At 35.7% G+C, this 14010-nt stretch overlaps 3 protein-coding genes across 4 annotated transcripts; 1 reads left to right on the plus strand and 2 right to left on the minus strand.

Annotated features, from left to right (window-relative positions):
- The first annotated feature begins 1274 nt into the window (after window positions 1–1274).
- On the plus strand, window positions 1275–3082 carry LOC110611556 (protein ROOT INITIATION DEFECTIVE 3). The gene has a single exon (XM_021751943.2). It carries the CDS (start codon window positions 1568–1570, stop codon window positions 2795–2797), a length of 1230 nt encoding a protein of 409 aa, XP_021607635.1. The 5' UTR covers window positions 1275–1567; the 3' UTR covers window positions 2798–3082.
- Window positions 3083–3423: 341 nt separating this feature from the next.
- On the minus strand, window positions 3424–10227 carry LOC110612265 (protein VTE6, chloroplastic). Of its 2 annotated transcripts, none has more exons than XM_021753002.2 (5): window positions 9735–10227; window positions 9218–9471; window positions 4681–4804; window positions 4475–4579; window positions 3424–3961 (listed from the first exon to the last, which is right to left on the minus strand). In XM_021753002.2, the coding sequence occupies exons 1-5, from the start codon at window positions 10113–10115 to the stop codon at window positions 3866–3868; spliced, it is 960 nt and encodes a 319-aa protein (XP_021608694.1). In that variant the 5' UTR covers window positions 10116–10227; the 3' UTR covers window positions 3424–3865. The 2 variants fall into 2 exon arrangements, with proteins under 2 accessions (XP_021608694.1, XP_043811328.1); XM_043955393.1 differs by lacking the exon at window positions 3424–3961 and adding an exon at window positions 4017–4382.
- A 1166-nt stretch (window positions 10228–11393) lies between these two features.
- Window positions 11394–13289, minus strand: LOC110612254 (protein trichome birefringence-like 42). Its single transcript, XM_021752985.2, has 5 exons — window positions 12921–13289; window positions 12427–12598; window positions 12173–12351; window positions 11887–12045; window positions 11394–11817 (listed from the first exon to the last, which is right to left on the minus strand). Exons 1-5 carry the CDS (start codon window positions 13208–13210, stop codon window positions 11511–11513), a joined length of 1107 nt encoding a protein of 368 aa, XP_021608677.1. The 5' UTR covers window positions 13211–13289; the 3' UTR covers window positions 11394–11510.
- Window positions 13290–14010: the final 721 nt, after the last annotated feature.

Consider the following 14010-nt stretch of genomic DNA (forward strand, 5'->3'; position numbering starts at 1 on the left):
AACACACTGCAAAAATTAAATAATAATTTTTTAAATATTTTTTATCATTACAATCGAATGATAGAAAATAAATTATTTGCTTAAAAAATAACTTTTCTAAAAATATTTTTCATAAAAAGATTTTATATTTTCTCACAAATAAATGAAAACTAAATAACATTATTTTCTCATTCCGCGTAACTGTATTGAAGATAAGGCCACGAATAAATTACAGAACTCGAGAAAGTGTTTTTTAATTAATTTCATAACACATTATATTTTTAATACAATTCCTATTATAGTTTTTTTTTTTCTCTTTTAATTAAGGAGATTCTATAAAGGGGAGAACGAGATGGGCTTGTTTTATATAATATTATTTTTTGTAACAAAATATTTTTTTTAAATTTAAAATATTAAAAAATTTAGTATTTTAATTAATATAAAAATTAAAAAGTACATAAAAAATTTTTAAAATTGCCAAATCCACCGCATGATTTCCAAGCTGGTCAGCACAGTTATTTGCTTACTAATATGTTTAAAATAGAATTCCCAATCTTTAACCACGGTATCATGGGTAACACTAGAAAACCGGGCGGAGCGTTGGCCGTCAGTTTGATATTATTGTGGAAGTTATCAATAAGAAAATTACTTTTTTAAAAATATTAAAAATTATTTAAAATTATTTTTTATATAATTTAGATATAAAAACACTAAAATAAAAAAAGTACCTTTTCTCAAAATGCTTTTTTCGAAAAATTATTTTTGAATCTCCCTCCTGCATGGCTCTATTCTTAGTATTGGTTGTTGATCCCTTGCCCTGATGAGGCCACCAGCTGTTGCTTTGCTTATTAGCAACATTTGTGTACGTTGAGCTTATAACAAGACTCAGAATTGTGCTGGCCATTCCTTCTACGCAATCCCTGTAATCATGAAAAATGCATTTATTTTATTGATTGATTTGTTTGATATATATGATTTATTTTATAAAAATTAAATAAAATTCATTAGTTAATTTTTTTATTTTAAAAAATATATTAAAATATTTCTGATTTTTTAAAAAGAGTATGGATTAATCTCTCAATTATTTTAGCAGTTAAATATGTAGATAAAAAAATTATTGATTAATAATCTTAAATTAACGTAAAAGGAATAAGTTGGTAAAACTTTGAAAGAGGTAGCCCTCCTCCTTTTCTGTATTCCTTGACCATGAAAAGGTTTTACTAATTTGGCAGATATCCCATGGGAAATAAATTTTCATTCATTCTCATATGGAAACTTGTTATAATCTTTTACAGTCTTTTCTTTTTTTCAAAAGTAACCACCGACTATGATTATGTTACCAAATTTTCAGTCATCACAATACTCTCACCAGATATATTCCAGAACCAGACAAACACGACGGTTACAAGCGCCTTGTTTTTGATGAAATTGAACTAATCTCTTTACTGCAAAAATTTAAATTCAGTAGTTGTTGCAGTCGTATGTGCGGATTGTCTTTGGACAAAAAAGTAAAAAAAACTAATCCATTTATTACATGCATCACTTGCTGCTTTGCTCATGCATATGCCGTTAGCCAACCTGGAAAAATATGTCCTCTTCATCACCTGAAATTGTCATCACTAGCTCCCCTGATGGCCCCATAACTGCCTATGACACAATCTCAGGCACCATCCTAACTCGCTTCACCGGCAGCCGGTCACCTCGCCATGGCCTAGCCCTTGCAGGAAACGCTTATGTTGCTGCTTCTCACATCTCCTCATCCACAGCTTTAGGCTCTATTCACCTCTACAATTGGTGGTCTCCTAAGGCTTTGCACCTTCTTCCTGTCCCTGAACCTGTGGCTCCACTAGCCGCCACTCCTGATGGCTCATATCTGTTTGCAGGGGGTTTATCAGGAATTATCTACGCTCTATCAATTCCTTCAGGGAATATCCTCAAAGCATTTCCTGCTCACGACAAGCCTGTATCTTCCCTCATAATCAATAGTGACTGGTCACTTGTGATTTCTGGAGGCGATGATGGTAAGATTGTTGTTATTCCAGTGTTTCAGCTGGTAGATGCAACAGGCGACGAGTGCCTAAGCAACTTGGCATTGCACAGATTTGTTGCACATGATGGTCCTGTGACAAGCATCATTGCTTGTATGGGGCTTTGCCATCCTACCATAGTTTCATGTTCAACGGACTGCACTTGCAAGCTGTGGAGTCTTTTGGAAGGAACAAATCTTCAGACAGTGACATTCCCATGTGTGATTTCAAGCATCGCATTGGACGCAACAGAAGCAGAATTCTATGCTGCAGGATCAGATGGTCTGATTTACAAGGGATTCCTGAAGGTTGGAAGCGGAAAACAGGTGAGGCAGAGTCGTGAATTGGTCACATGGGCAGAAAAACACCGTGGAGCTGTGGTATCAGTGGTGGTGGTGAATGAGGGGAAGAATTTGGTATCTGCTGCCGAAGATGGGAGTGTTTACGTATGGGAAATAGAGAGGGGCCAGGTGATTATGGTTCTTGGCAATAACATGGAAGGGATCAGTGATGCAGTGGTGACCAAAGGATGTGGGTTTGGATTGGGCAATGAAATGAATGAATATGGTGGTGGGAGTTTGGGATTATCAGGGAGAGAGCTTAGCTCCAAGCCCGTAAAAGACACGGTGGGCGTGGAGGATGTTGTAACTGTGGCAGCGAGTGACAGGAGAAAAGCCATTGACATGCTTGAGTCTGCAATTGGAGTGTATGAGAGGCTCTTGGAGCTCATTCTCAGGGAGGCCAAGGGACGTGTTGGCAAAAAAGGTGAAAATGAGGAAGGTGACATGTAAACACATCTGAAATAATTTGTTAAAAAGGAAAAATAACAAATTTTTTTGAAGGATTATGGTTCTTTTCTTTTGCGTCCTGCATCCTTAAGAACTCAGGTGAATGATATATCAATGGTCATTAAGCCTTTAAATTTAATTTTATCATGTTCATAGGACTTTATTTTCATTGCAATTTGCCCTCTGAATTGTAACTATCTAAAACATGAATATAACCAATTGCGATGAAGGGAAGGCTAGTGATTTTTAAATGCTAATAGTCCCATTGAAAATTAAGAGCTTCTCTTATCTCCACTCTTAAAAGTTTCACAAAGTACCAAAGAGATGAACCTATACATTATCCTTTATTTTTTCTTCTCCCAGAGATAAATCCATTGAGTGAAAAACTTGGTCTAAGGCCTACAAGGGTACAAAGGCCAGCGACCCATAATAGACATAGACCAACGGCCTAACAAACAGAGGCTGAAAAAAGAAACCAGGCCCCCAAAACAACATACCCAAGTAAACACGGAGCCCAAAGCCCAAAACAGAACGACCCGATGATCCAGAAACAGGAGGAGCTCCAGGTTGCGCTAGGCAAACTCTGGAGCAACATGACAGTCAAGCCACACGGCAGCCACTCAACAGGATTAGCAACACACAGCAAAAAAACTCTATGTGCTTTGTTTTTACGTAAAACAGTATTCTTCAACAGAATTTACACGAGTCCACCTACACCGAGTTTGCTACATTTTCATGTCTACAGATATACGATAGAATTCGAGTATAAAGTAAACTTTAGGCTGCAAAATAAACAAATTAGTTGTGGAAGCTCTTTTGGTTGTTAACTGTAAAGTGGAGAAAAGACTAAGAACTAGGATATACATCACGAACGATGCCCACGTATCTCAGACCATCTGTCGATAAGGGAGGGTATCTTTCTTTGAACATAACCATACAAGTGAAACGAAGCAAATGCCTTACTCTATCTCTTTTCACACTTTCTTCATTGATGAAATGTACGTAGTGTGTTGAGAATTTCAAAGCAGATGAGTAACCAGGCATCTGAGCTTCTAAAGTAGTTTTACAGATTTATGCATGCAAGTTCTGGAGTATAACTTGCTGCATCAGGACTGCTAAAATGCAGCCAATAGATATGTTGAGGACATTGACGACGTCATTGTTAAGCTGCAAAATAAGGCAGTAACATAATGTAAGAGGTATAGTTTATAGCAGCAAATACACAATGTAACATCCTCTTAGAATGATGGCCCATATCCTACACCCAGCATGTCAGTTCGCCAACATACCCAAAAACTAAAATGCTGTTAAATCGAGTTGCAGAAAATTGGCCGGGCCTAAAATGGAAATTTATACATTTTCCTGTTAAATATCTGAGACCTACAAACTTCTCTTCTTTATTTACTGATGTCCTACTAGCGGTTATATACCCATTAAGCAATAGTTTCCTGACAAGGCATATCCGAATCCCCAATGAGATTTTTCACCAATCTATCAAGTCATTTCAAAGCCAGCCAGATGACAAGATGAGTATTAATCTAAATTCAAGGTTGATCAAGGCTCCGTTTAACATTCTTGCCAGTAAAACCTGAAACACTCCTCTATTACAAATACATGACAGCAACTGGGAACACATGCAATTGATACATAAATGAAGTGAAATTTATATTGCTTGCTTACCCATCGAAATCCTTCCTTCTCTTGGAGTGAAGCACCTATTATGCTCTCACCAAAATTAGCAATCTGGGAAGCTATCACACATATAACTGCTTCAGGGGCAAGAATCTGTTTCAGTTAAAAGCGGAAAAGTTTAGAACCTCTCAAACTCATGTCCAAACTAATAAAAGAATGCTCAAGTATAATAAGGTTCTGATGGTAAACTATACTTCACCCATGAAACAACCAATAGAGGCAAGAAGAATTGATGCCAACAATCCAGCTAATGTTCCCTCAACACTTACAGCCCCTTCTGTTCCCCTTGGAACTACCTTGAATGTTGTAACAAGGTACCTGCCACCGAGATTGAAAAAATAAAACTCAGTAATACTTTCAGGAGTTAACTAATATGTACATATCTTTCCAGATGGTATATAACTTCCTTTTTGTTTCTTTACAAGGTGCTAAGAGGACAAGCTAAAGCGCCATAAATGATGAACTGGGTAAGTACTATACTGCATTTCATAGATACCAAATGATTGAAAATACAATGCAGCAAAATGCAAATCAAAGGATGGATAATTGTGAGCAAAGGATTAGTTGCAATGTATTCATTGGTAAAAAATTGAAAACAAATAGTACTGTTTAATTATTAATCAGGACTAAAAAAACAATTTTATTACTACCCTTCTTCTCTCAAGTTTTTCCAGCAACCCAACCTACCTTCTCTCTCTTCCTCTCTTGCTCTCAAGTTTTTCCAGCAACCCAACCTACCTTCTCTCTCTTCCTCTCTTGCTTACTCGCCCTTGATGGCCGCCAGAGGTATTGCTAGAGAAGACTGAGAGCAAATAGAGTTTCAGCCTTTCAGGCCTCCTGGGGAGCATGATTGTACCCTCCACGCGATGTAAAAAACTACCATTTGCAAAAATCAATGGTAGCAAATCCAAATAGCTCAATGTTATGATCATAGGAAATGCTGGAAAATGTGGACATTTTGGTCTGGATGATATAGACTTAAAATTCTTCTTCATTCTTACATTTTTCAGGTAAAAGAACAAAACTGAAGCTTTGACAGGGTTGGAGAATTCTGTTGGGTTCACATTCACCACAGGAAGTAACCAATCCAAGTTTGGCACAAAGAGAGATGTAGGTGGGAGATTAGAAAGGAGATAGAAAGAGATAACACAACTATAAAAACAAAAATAGATAGCAGAACTCTAACAACAATAACAGAACTTTAAAATGCGTAAAGCACACCGAGGTGCCAAGAGATCTTTAAGCTCAAGTGCAAGGCACAATTTGTTATGGTCTCTTGACACGGATCTAGTTATGGGTCTATGTGTTGGGGTATTTGGTTGGATGGGCGAAGGTTGTGAAGGATTTGAGAATGTTTTCTTTCGGCAACCTATGTTGGAGATAATATTCAGATTCGTTAGAGAGAATATGGACCTCTTGAGTTTAAAGTATTTAAAAACTTTTTTTGGAAATTTTTCTTATCCCTCTTTTATTAACTTGTTGCACTTAAACACAAGACATAACCATCTCCTAAAAATAGGAAACCATTAAGCAACGTGGAGGATTATCCTCCTACCACTAAAGAAAAACAAAAACTAATTTACATTATCTACATCATGGATTGACCATTAAGAATATGGCTAAACCACTAACTATATGACTCTTGAAAATAGGACAACTAACTTGCAAAAAAACTAACTTGCATTATTTGCTAACATTACTCTCTCCTCCACTATGCGCTTGTCCGCAAGCACAAACTCAGGAAATTTCTGGGGACTATTCAGCCAATAATTGGTTTGTTGCAACATCTTCTGATTTCTTGCACCGATGTCCTCGAACAAAGGGTTCTTTACAATTAAAACAAAGTCCTTTTTGTCGTCATTCCTCCATCTCCTCGCAGTTCGAGTGCTTAATGATTCGGGTACCTTTTGCTTCCGTTGTTTGTTGAGATGCATGATTGGTTGAAGGACTTGCAGCACATATGGATCAATTTTTCCGTTCATAGAGTCGAGACATGCTCATAGCTGAAACCAAGTCCTTAGGTTGGTGAAGCTCAACTTCCACCACAATGTATTCCTGCAACCCACTAATATACAACTGTATTTTCTGGTGTTGGTTGAGGAGGCCAGCTTGTTAGACAAGGATTTCAAACTGGGTTTTGATAGTCAGCAATAGTACCTGTTTGTTTCAACTTTGCTAATTCATCCAATTTATTGCTTCGAATTGGGGGCCAAAACGCAAGTTGCATTGGTGTGAGAATTCCTCCCAAGTCAGGAACATCCTGCAACAACAGCATATACCACAAATTCCCTCTAAGTGATAGGAGGCTAAGCTCACCTTTTCTTAACTTCTAAGCCAACCCAAAGGGTCTTCTAGCCTGTTGAAGTGAGGGAAGTCAAGTTTTGTGAATTTTGGCACAATCGAGTTTCTTCCAGAATTTTCAAAAATTGTAGCACCAGAAATTTTCTTATCTTTTCGTGCTTTCATTTGACTTTTCAACGCTTGAAGAAGACAGCCCCTTTTTTGTTGATTCCAAGTCGAGAGACATGGCATCTAATTTAACGTGAAGTTGTTCAAGTTTCTCATTTCTAGACTGGTTGGCTTGCTGCTTAGCTAAGAGTAAGTTGAAGAGTTTGTTAAGCTGTTCTTAAACTGATTCAACCATAACTATTGGCTCTGATATCAATTTGTTACGATCCCTTGATACGGATCTAGTTACGGGTCTATGTGCTGGGGTATTTGGTTGGATGGGTGAAGGTTGTAAAGGATTTGAGGGTATGTTCTTTCGGCGACCTAAGTTGGCGATAATTTCAATTCGTTAGAGAGAACTTGGACCTCTTGAGTTTAGAGTACTCAAAGACTTGTTTTGGAAATTTTTTTCATCTCTTTTATTGAATTGTTGAATTTAAATATAAGAGTGAGACATAATCATAACAGAAAACCATTAAGCAACATGGAGGATCACCATCCTACCACTAAAAAAAAGCAAAAACTAACTTGCACTATCTATATCATGGGTTGACTACGAAGAACATGGCTAAACCACTCTTTGAAAATAGGACAACTAACTTGCATAAAACTAGCTTGCATTATTTGCTAACACAAGTGCACACCTATCTGACAGGAGAAAGAAAAATTCTATAAAAATTCAGTATTATTTAATTGTATAACATAATTAAGAAATTAATAATTGTTAAATTTTTATATAAGAAAAAGAAAGAAGGGAAGGGAAAGAATAGATTAGAAGGAAAGTAACTAATAAGGCTACATCTTTACTCAATTTCCACTACTCTTACATAATACATAGTGCATATTTATAATGAGAGATTACCAAAATATGGGTCCATAAATTTAGGAAGATACATCCTTTTAATTAAGGAAATGCTTAATTTCTAAATTAAAGATTAATTAATTACTTCTAACAATAATCAACCTTTAAGATAAAATAAAGAAACTAATTCTATCTAAACAAATTGAAAGAGTTTAACAATTTCCATAGCATAAATCTTAAGTAAATAAATCAATCACCAATTGAACATGTATGCAATTAACCACTTTGAAAAAATGGAACTTAGACTCACAATTAAAAAGAAAAGGTTAAACTTTGTCAATGACAGTGCAGGAGGGATTTAAAAGGATGTTAAGTTTTATGGTTTAAAAGAAAAAAAAGTAAAGGGTGACACTAAAAGAAAGAGGAAAAGAAAAGGCAGAATGAAAAACAAATGTAGCAGCAGCAAAGGGTAGGATGAAAGAGAAACCAGAAGATCCCTAAATTGCAGAAGGAGAGAGATTTAAGATGCATGCACCCCAAAATTGGAAGATTGGCTGTAGGCGACCTAGGGAGAGGTGTTCCAAAAAGACCCTGTTGACGGAGATGGAATTTTCCGGTGCATCAATGCAAGATTCTGATAAATTGCAACATTCAAAGTCTAGTGATTTGGTCTTTATGTATGAAAAGCCTCTCTGGACATGAAGGTTTACATGGCATGCCTGTTCTGAGCCTTGCACCCCTGCTAAGGCACACTCCTCGGCAGTGGGCATGCACCTTAGCAACAGCGCCTGCCTTTGAGGTTCAAAGGCGCATACCACGGTTTTCGAACCTTCTATACATGTGTAATGTCATATGTTTCTTTGATAATCCTTGTTAGAACTCAATTCCCAACCTAGTTTCTATTTTCATTTCCTAAACCTTGTCACCAGGTCAGATGACTGCTTGGAAGGTAAACTGCATCACATAAACAATGAGGCAACTACAACTGGCTTTTCAAATATAGAAGAAATTCCAATCAAACTCAACGACAAATCATTAACAAGGGAAATGCCTGTGGCAACCCCAAAAGAGACCTCCCGAGATCATAAAAATTAGAAATAGATTTTCCACATCTCTATTCATGTCCCAAACCAAAATTTCTTATAGATTTCTGCATTCTTATACATGCACTGCGTCAAGCTAGACATGGCCACCCCCCCTACTCTCAAGGATTTTATGGTTACCTTTTAACATAGAATCAAAGTTCAAATATGGACCAGAGAAGATGGGGAAAAAAAGAGGCTAAGTCTAAAATGCAACTGTTAACTATTATATACCCAAAATAGCAAACTGAACATTCCACAGAAATGCATATCAAGAAACATAATGACATTCAAGATGACAATGATTAGTTTAAGAAAAGAAGAAAGAAGTCACTTAAAATGAACCATCAATATAGAGAAGCATTATATGAATAATCCATATAGTGAAGCATTACTTACGTAGTTTTTCCATATGCCTTTCCTATCTCACTAGAGACGGTATCACTCAACTTAGTACAGAAACTGGCAACAAAACCAAGTTCCCATAGCCGAGAAAATGCTTCTCCCCCTACTCCACTTATCGACAAAAAAGCGCACACACAACCAGCAGCACTGGAACCAATCACACTGCCAGGTCCCCTTCTTCCCTTCCTCTTCTCAGCCACTCCCTGTGCTTCCTTTTGCGCCATTTTCACTTTCGTAGCTGCTGTGCCCTGACAGCACAAAGAATTTACAAAAAATGACATTACTTAGACATAACCTTTCAAAGAAGTAACAATCAATGAAAAAAATTGTACTTTTCATATATATGAACCAAGTCCTATAGCTTCAATTTCCCACAAACAAGTCCAAATACTTAACAGATTGTTTTTTTTTTTTTAAAAATAATCACATAACTAAAACCCAAAAAAATATAATAAAACAAAAGCATAAGACACACAGTGACACAGATACAAACGTATAGATTTGAACTCACTATAACGAAGTAAGAAGCAACGAGGAGGAACCCAGATGGCCCAAAAGCGCGCCAAGTGAGAGTGCCCAAAAGAAACGCAGCGCAAATACCAGATAGAGAAAGCCCAGATACTAGAATAGGAGACCCAACAATGAAAATCAACAGGTTGTTGAAGAGAGCAGATCGCCAAGTGGGCGGCGAAGAGTGGATCAAGTTAATGGCCTCCGATAGAATTCCCTGCATTGGAAAAGCTTTGGGTCTGTGGGGCGAAAGCGACGAAGTGGGAAATCTAGGACGAGGAGTAGGAAGAGATAGAATTTTGTTGAAAGGTATTGGAGATTTAGGGAGGTGAAGAGGAGGGAAGGAAGTGGAACTGATGTAGAGAAGAGTCGATAATGCCATATTTATGGTTTTTCTTTTCCTCTGCGTTTTGCGTTCGCTGAGACTTCCCAGCGAAGAAAAGGTCGGCGCATACCTGCTCCGCGCGAATTTGGAGAATTTTTATTTGGACTCCAAATTAATTAACTCCGTTTACTTTAAAATTATTCAATTAAACCAGTTTTTCTTTTAAAATGAGATGGAGAGCAGGAGGGCACAAATTGAAATCTCTCCTATTTAACTCCGTTTATTTTAAAATTATTCAATTAAATTAATTTCTTTTTGATTAGAGATGGAGAATAGGGAAAATAAAATTTAGAAATTTTTTAAATATATTTATCATCAAATCAAATGGAGTATATACTTATAATCAGATCATTTTTACATATTGTAAATTCAATTTATTCGCGTACACTTATCATCAAATTAAGTATATGAATGTAATCAGATCAGATTTATATACCGTGAATTCAATATATTTATATAAATAAATAATTTAATATAAATATATATATAATTTATAATATAAAGTGAACAAAACACAAATTCATAAATAGAAAAATTCAAAATCACTGTTCATTTCAATAGTACGACATTGTTGAATGGCCTTTTTCCTTCTACTCACACATGCTAAAAACACTTGATAATTTTTGGGCTGTGCATTCATTATGGATTCCAGTTCTTGGTGGAAGCAATCATCCATCATTCATTTCATGTAATTCCCCAACAAGTAAGAATTGTGAACAGAAGACATTATTATCGTTCTTTCCCTTTTGAGAATAGATATCTATCTGTTTCACATTAACCATTTCCAAGTTCAGTCCACCTTAAATTTTGCCAACCATCAATGATAGCATCTGGAGCCAATGCAGTAATTTGAAAATATGGTAACCGAAGGAATTCCTTGTAATAATCTTTGGGTAACTTTGGCCAATTATCAATGGTAGCAGCAAATGAAACTATACTTGTCTGCTTTTTTATGGCTTCAAAAAGAGACATTTTATAATATAATTATCTTAACAACAATTATATTGTGTGAATTCTATATAGATTCTAAAATAATCAATGATTAATATATAATTACTATACATGCAATAAACAGTTGCATTGAATAATTATGACAAAAAGATAAAATTTACCTTTAAGTATACGGCAATGGTTAAAGATATCAAATTATCGAGCAATTAAAGTTTTGAGAAGATGATGATAATTTTGTATATAATTTATAAGAGAAGAAAATTAAAGCATTGAGAAAAAAAATATAATATCTTAAGAGTTAAAGGATTAAATGATAATATTGCACGAAAAAGGAAGAAAACATGAAAAATGATGGGAAATAAAAATAAAAATACAAAACGATGGACAGTTAGAAATAATTTAAAAACTAGCCAAAAATTACATTTATAAGCCTAAACTTTGTCATTTGTCAAGCAAAGCAGCATAAAGCAGCTGGTTCCAAGTGTCAGGAACACCAGCAAGACACCAGTGACTACAATCAGAAAACTTGGTGCCACTTCCAGCATAAATAGAAGGATGGCCATCCTTCCTCAGCTGTGTAAGCAATGTAATATCAAGCAAATAGGCAGGACTTGTCATGTTGCTTATTATTTCCTTCACAGCAGCTTCCCCTTGATGGTTAGGCCCTGGATACGTTGATCCTTTAACTGGTTCTGTTTGTCGCATACATCCCCTTGCTTTAGGGTTTGGATCATTCCATTCCTTTGCACTGAAATTTCAGTTATTATTATAAATAATAGGGAAGAATAGAATTATTATTTAGCAAAAACTTACTTACTTTTGGTGGGGAACAGCAACTCCCTGGTAGAAAACAGAAGTGGCGGAAGGATCAATGTTATTGTCAACCCAACGAGCCCAAGTAGTTAATGCAATCTTCAGTGCTTCCAAACGGTCCATATCTTCAAGTAATTTATCTCCTACTTGAAAGTAGTTCCAACTGCAAGTCACGTGATTTTCTTTACTGAATACTATTATTATTATTAAATAAAATGTAATTGAAATTAAGAAATCATGAGTACACGTGCAATATATATAGGAACCATAGAAATTTAAAAAAATCATACTTTTGATAGCGTCCCTTGTGGAACCACCAGTGATAGGTGTTGAAGATTAAGGAGTCCACTCCTAACCACTGCTGTCCGGCGCTGATGGAATCCAGCTTTACTATTCTCCCAAGCTTTTCATCACGAACCACATCTACTAGGAACCCATTTTTGAACCACATCACTGAAACCCCATATTCCTACACAAACCCAAATGTCAAAACGCTACAGTTTTGAGTTTGAAGCAAGCAGAAATTAAACAAGAAAATTGGTACCGGCAACGTAAATGTAGATAGCAGCCCTTCTCGTTGAAAGGTGTACTTAGAGTTGGGGACTGAAGCATAAAGCAAACAGGCCAAAGACACCCACATATTGTTGCTTAAAGAATCCCCAACAAACATTATCTTCTTCCCTCTGTATTTCTCCAGCAAATCCACTCCATTGAACCTATAATATCATCAACCATACATCTGTAAGAGAGAGAGAGAGAGAGAGAGAGGACAAAAGCTGCTAACACACATCTTTCCAGCTGTTGGAGATGGGCCAAGCAACTAGATATCTGGTTGTTCAGCAGTTGTTTAAAAAAAAACAAGTACAAGAAAATATTGGGGAAAAAAGATTATGGTTTTTAAGTAAGTTGGGTCTTTTTTTACTAGCTTTGGTTATGTAATTATTGTATGATCCAAAATAAATATTGTAGCCATTGCCTTCACTGGTCCAGTCACCGGCGGTGAGAGGGAAGAGATCAAAGCAGAGGAAGAAGGAGTACCTGGGAATGTCACAGGACGTAGGCTGCCAGCGATACTTGAGATAATCCTGATCAGGTCTATCATTCTTCTGGCAATCGAATCCTTGTCCGATGAAGGGACAGGTGGTTGAATTGTAAAGTGGGTAGGAATCATCGTACACCCAACTTCCTTGAAAATAATCACAACTCGTGGAGTTGGAGCTTCCTATTGTAATAGCCTCAGCAGCAGCAGCCAGTAATTGGCAATGGCAGAGGATGATAATGATGATGATATTGCACATCAATACTCTAACCCACGACGCCATACCCATGATGTTTTCAGCTTCTATTGCTCTCAAGGTCTCAACGCATTCAGCTGACTGAGCTGTTGCTTGTTTATATAGGCAGACGAAATTGAGGAGTATTAGAGTTGCTTTTAAATTATAATTATTATTATTTTTGGTAACCTATTCTAAGGTAAATTTATATAAGCTTCCTTTGTTCATAAGAACCATATATCCGCAGGGTGATTGTAGCCAATTACAACTGTATTGACATTCAAAAAATTAATTAAAATTAAAAAAATCTAAATTTTATATATTTTTAAATATAAATTTATTTAAATTAATAGTAGAGTTTATACGAACGTAATGTTCTTAATTATATTTAATTATATTTAATTAATGCTATTGTAATGCAAAATAAAATTTATTTTTATTTATTTGTAAAATCAAAGGATCTGTTAATCAATTTTAAAAATTAAAGAGCATGTTTTAATTTGAGAAAAAATAAGGGCTTCGTATTAATTTTTTTTTTTTGAAATGAGATTTAAGGATTAAGAGAGTAGAGATTGGGAGAGTATTTTTTTCAAGATTGTGTGAGATTACGTTATAGCAGCCATTAACACTAGAAATAAAAAAGACAAGAAGCATGTGGCTGAAAAGTTAGAGTCTATGCGATTTGTCTGAATCAAAATTTATCACTGTCAAATGTAACGCTTATTTGACAACGAGACATTTGCCTTTTTAATCTGTTGTAGATTTATATTAAATTGAAGTCTGAATAGCTCCAACCACATTACTTATTCGTATATTTTATTAGTCTCGTAATAAAATAGTAAAATTTTAATTAT

Source organism: Manihot esculenta, chromosome 3 (assembly GCF_001659605.2).
Source record: "Manihot esculenta cultivar AM560-2 chromosome 3, M.esculenta_v8, whole genome shotgun sequence".
Classification (NCBI taxonomy): domain Eukaryota; kingdom Viridiplantae; phylum Streptophyta; class Magnoliopsida; order Malpighiales; family Euphorbiaceae; genus Manihot; species Manihot esculenta.

Bases quoted from the DNA above. Each gene is read 5' to 3' on its own strand.
- LOC110611556 (XM_021751943.2), top strand. From the start codon at position 1,568: ATGTCCTCTTCATCACCTGAAATTGTCATCACTAGCTCCCCTGATGGC.
- LOC110612265 (XM_021753002.2), bottom strand. From the start codon at position 10,115: ATGGCATTATCGACTCTTCTCTACATCAGTTCCACTTCCTTCCCTCCT. The intron at 9,472-9,734 runs GTGAGTTCAAAT...TTGTGCTGTCAG, and splicing joins TTGCTTCTTACTTCGTTATA to GGCACAGCAGCTACGAAAGT. The intron at 3,962-4,474 runs GTAAGCAAGCAA...CTTATTTTGCAG, and splicing joins AGAAGGAAGGATTTCGATGG to CTTAACAATGACGTCGTCAA.
- LOC110612254 (XM_021752985.2), bottom strand. From the start codon at position 13,210: ATGGGTATGGCGTCGTGGGTTAGAGTATTGATGTGCAATATCATCATC. The intron at 12,352-12,426 runs GTACCAATTTTC...GGGTTTGTGTAG, and splicing joins TATCTACATTTACGTTGCCG to GAATATGGGGTTTCAGTGAT. The intron at 12,046-12,172 runs GTATGATTTTTT...CGTGACTTGCAG, and splicing joins CACAAGGGACGCTATCAAAA to TTGGAACTACTTTCAAGTAG.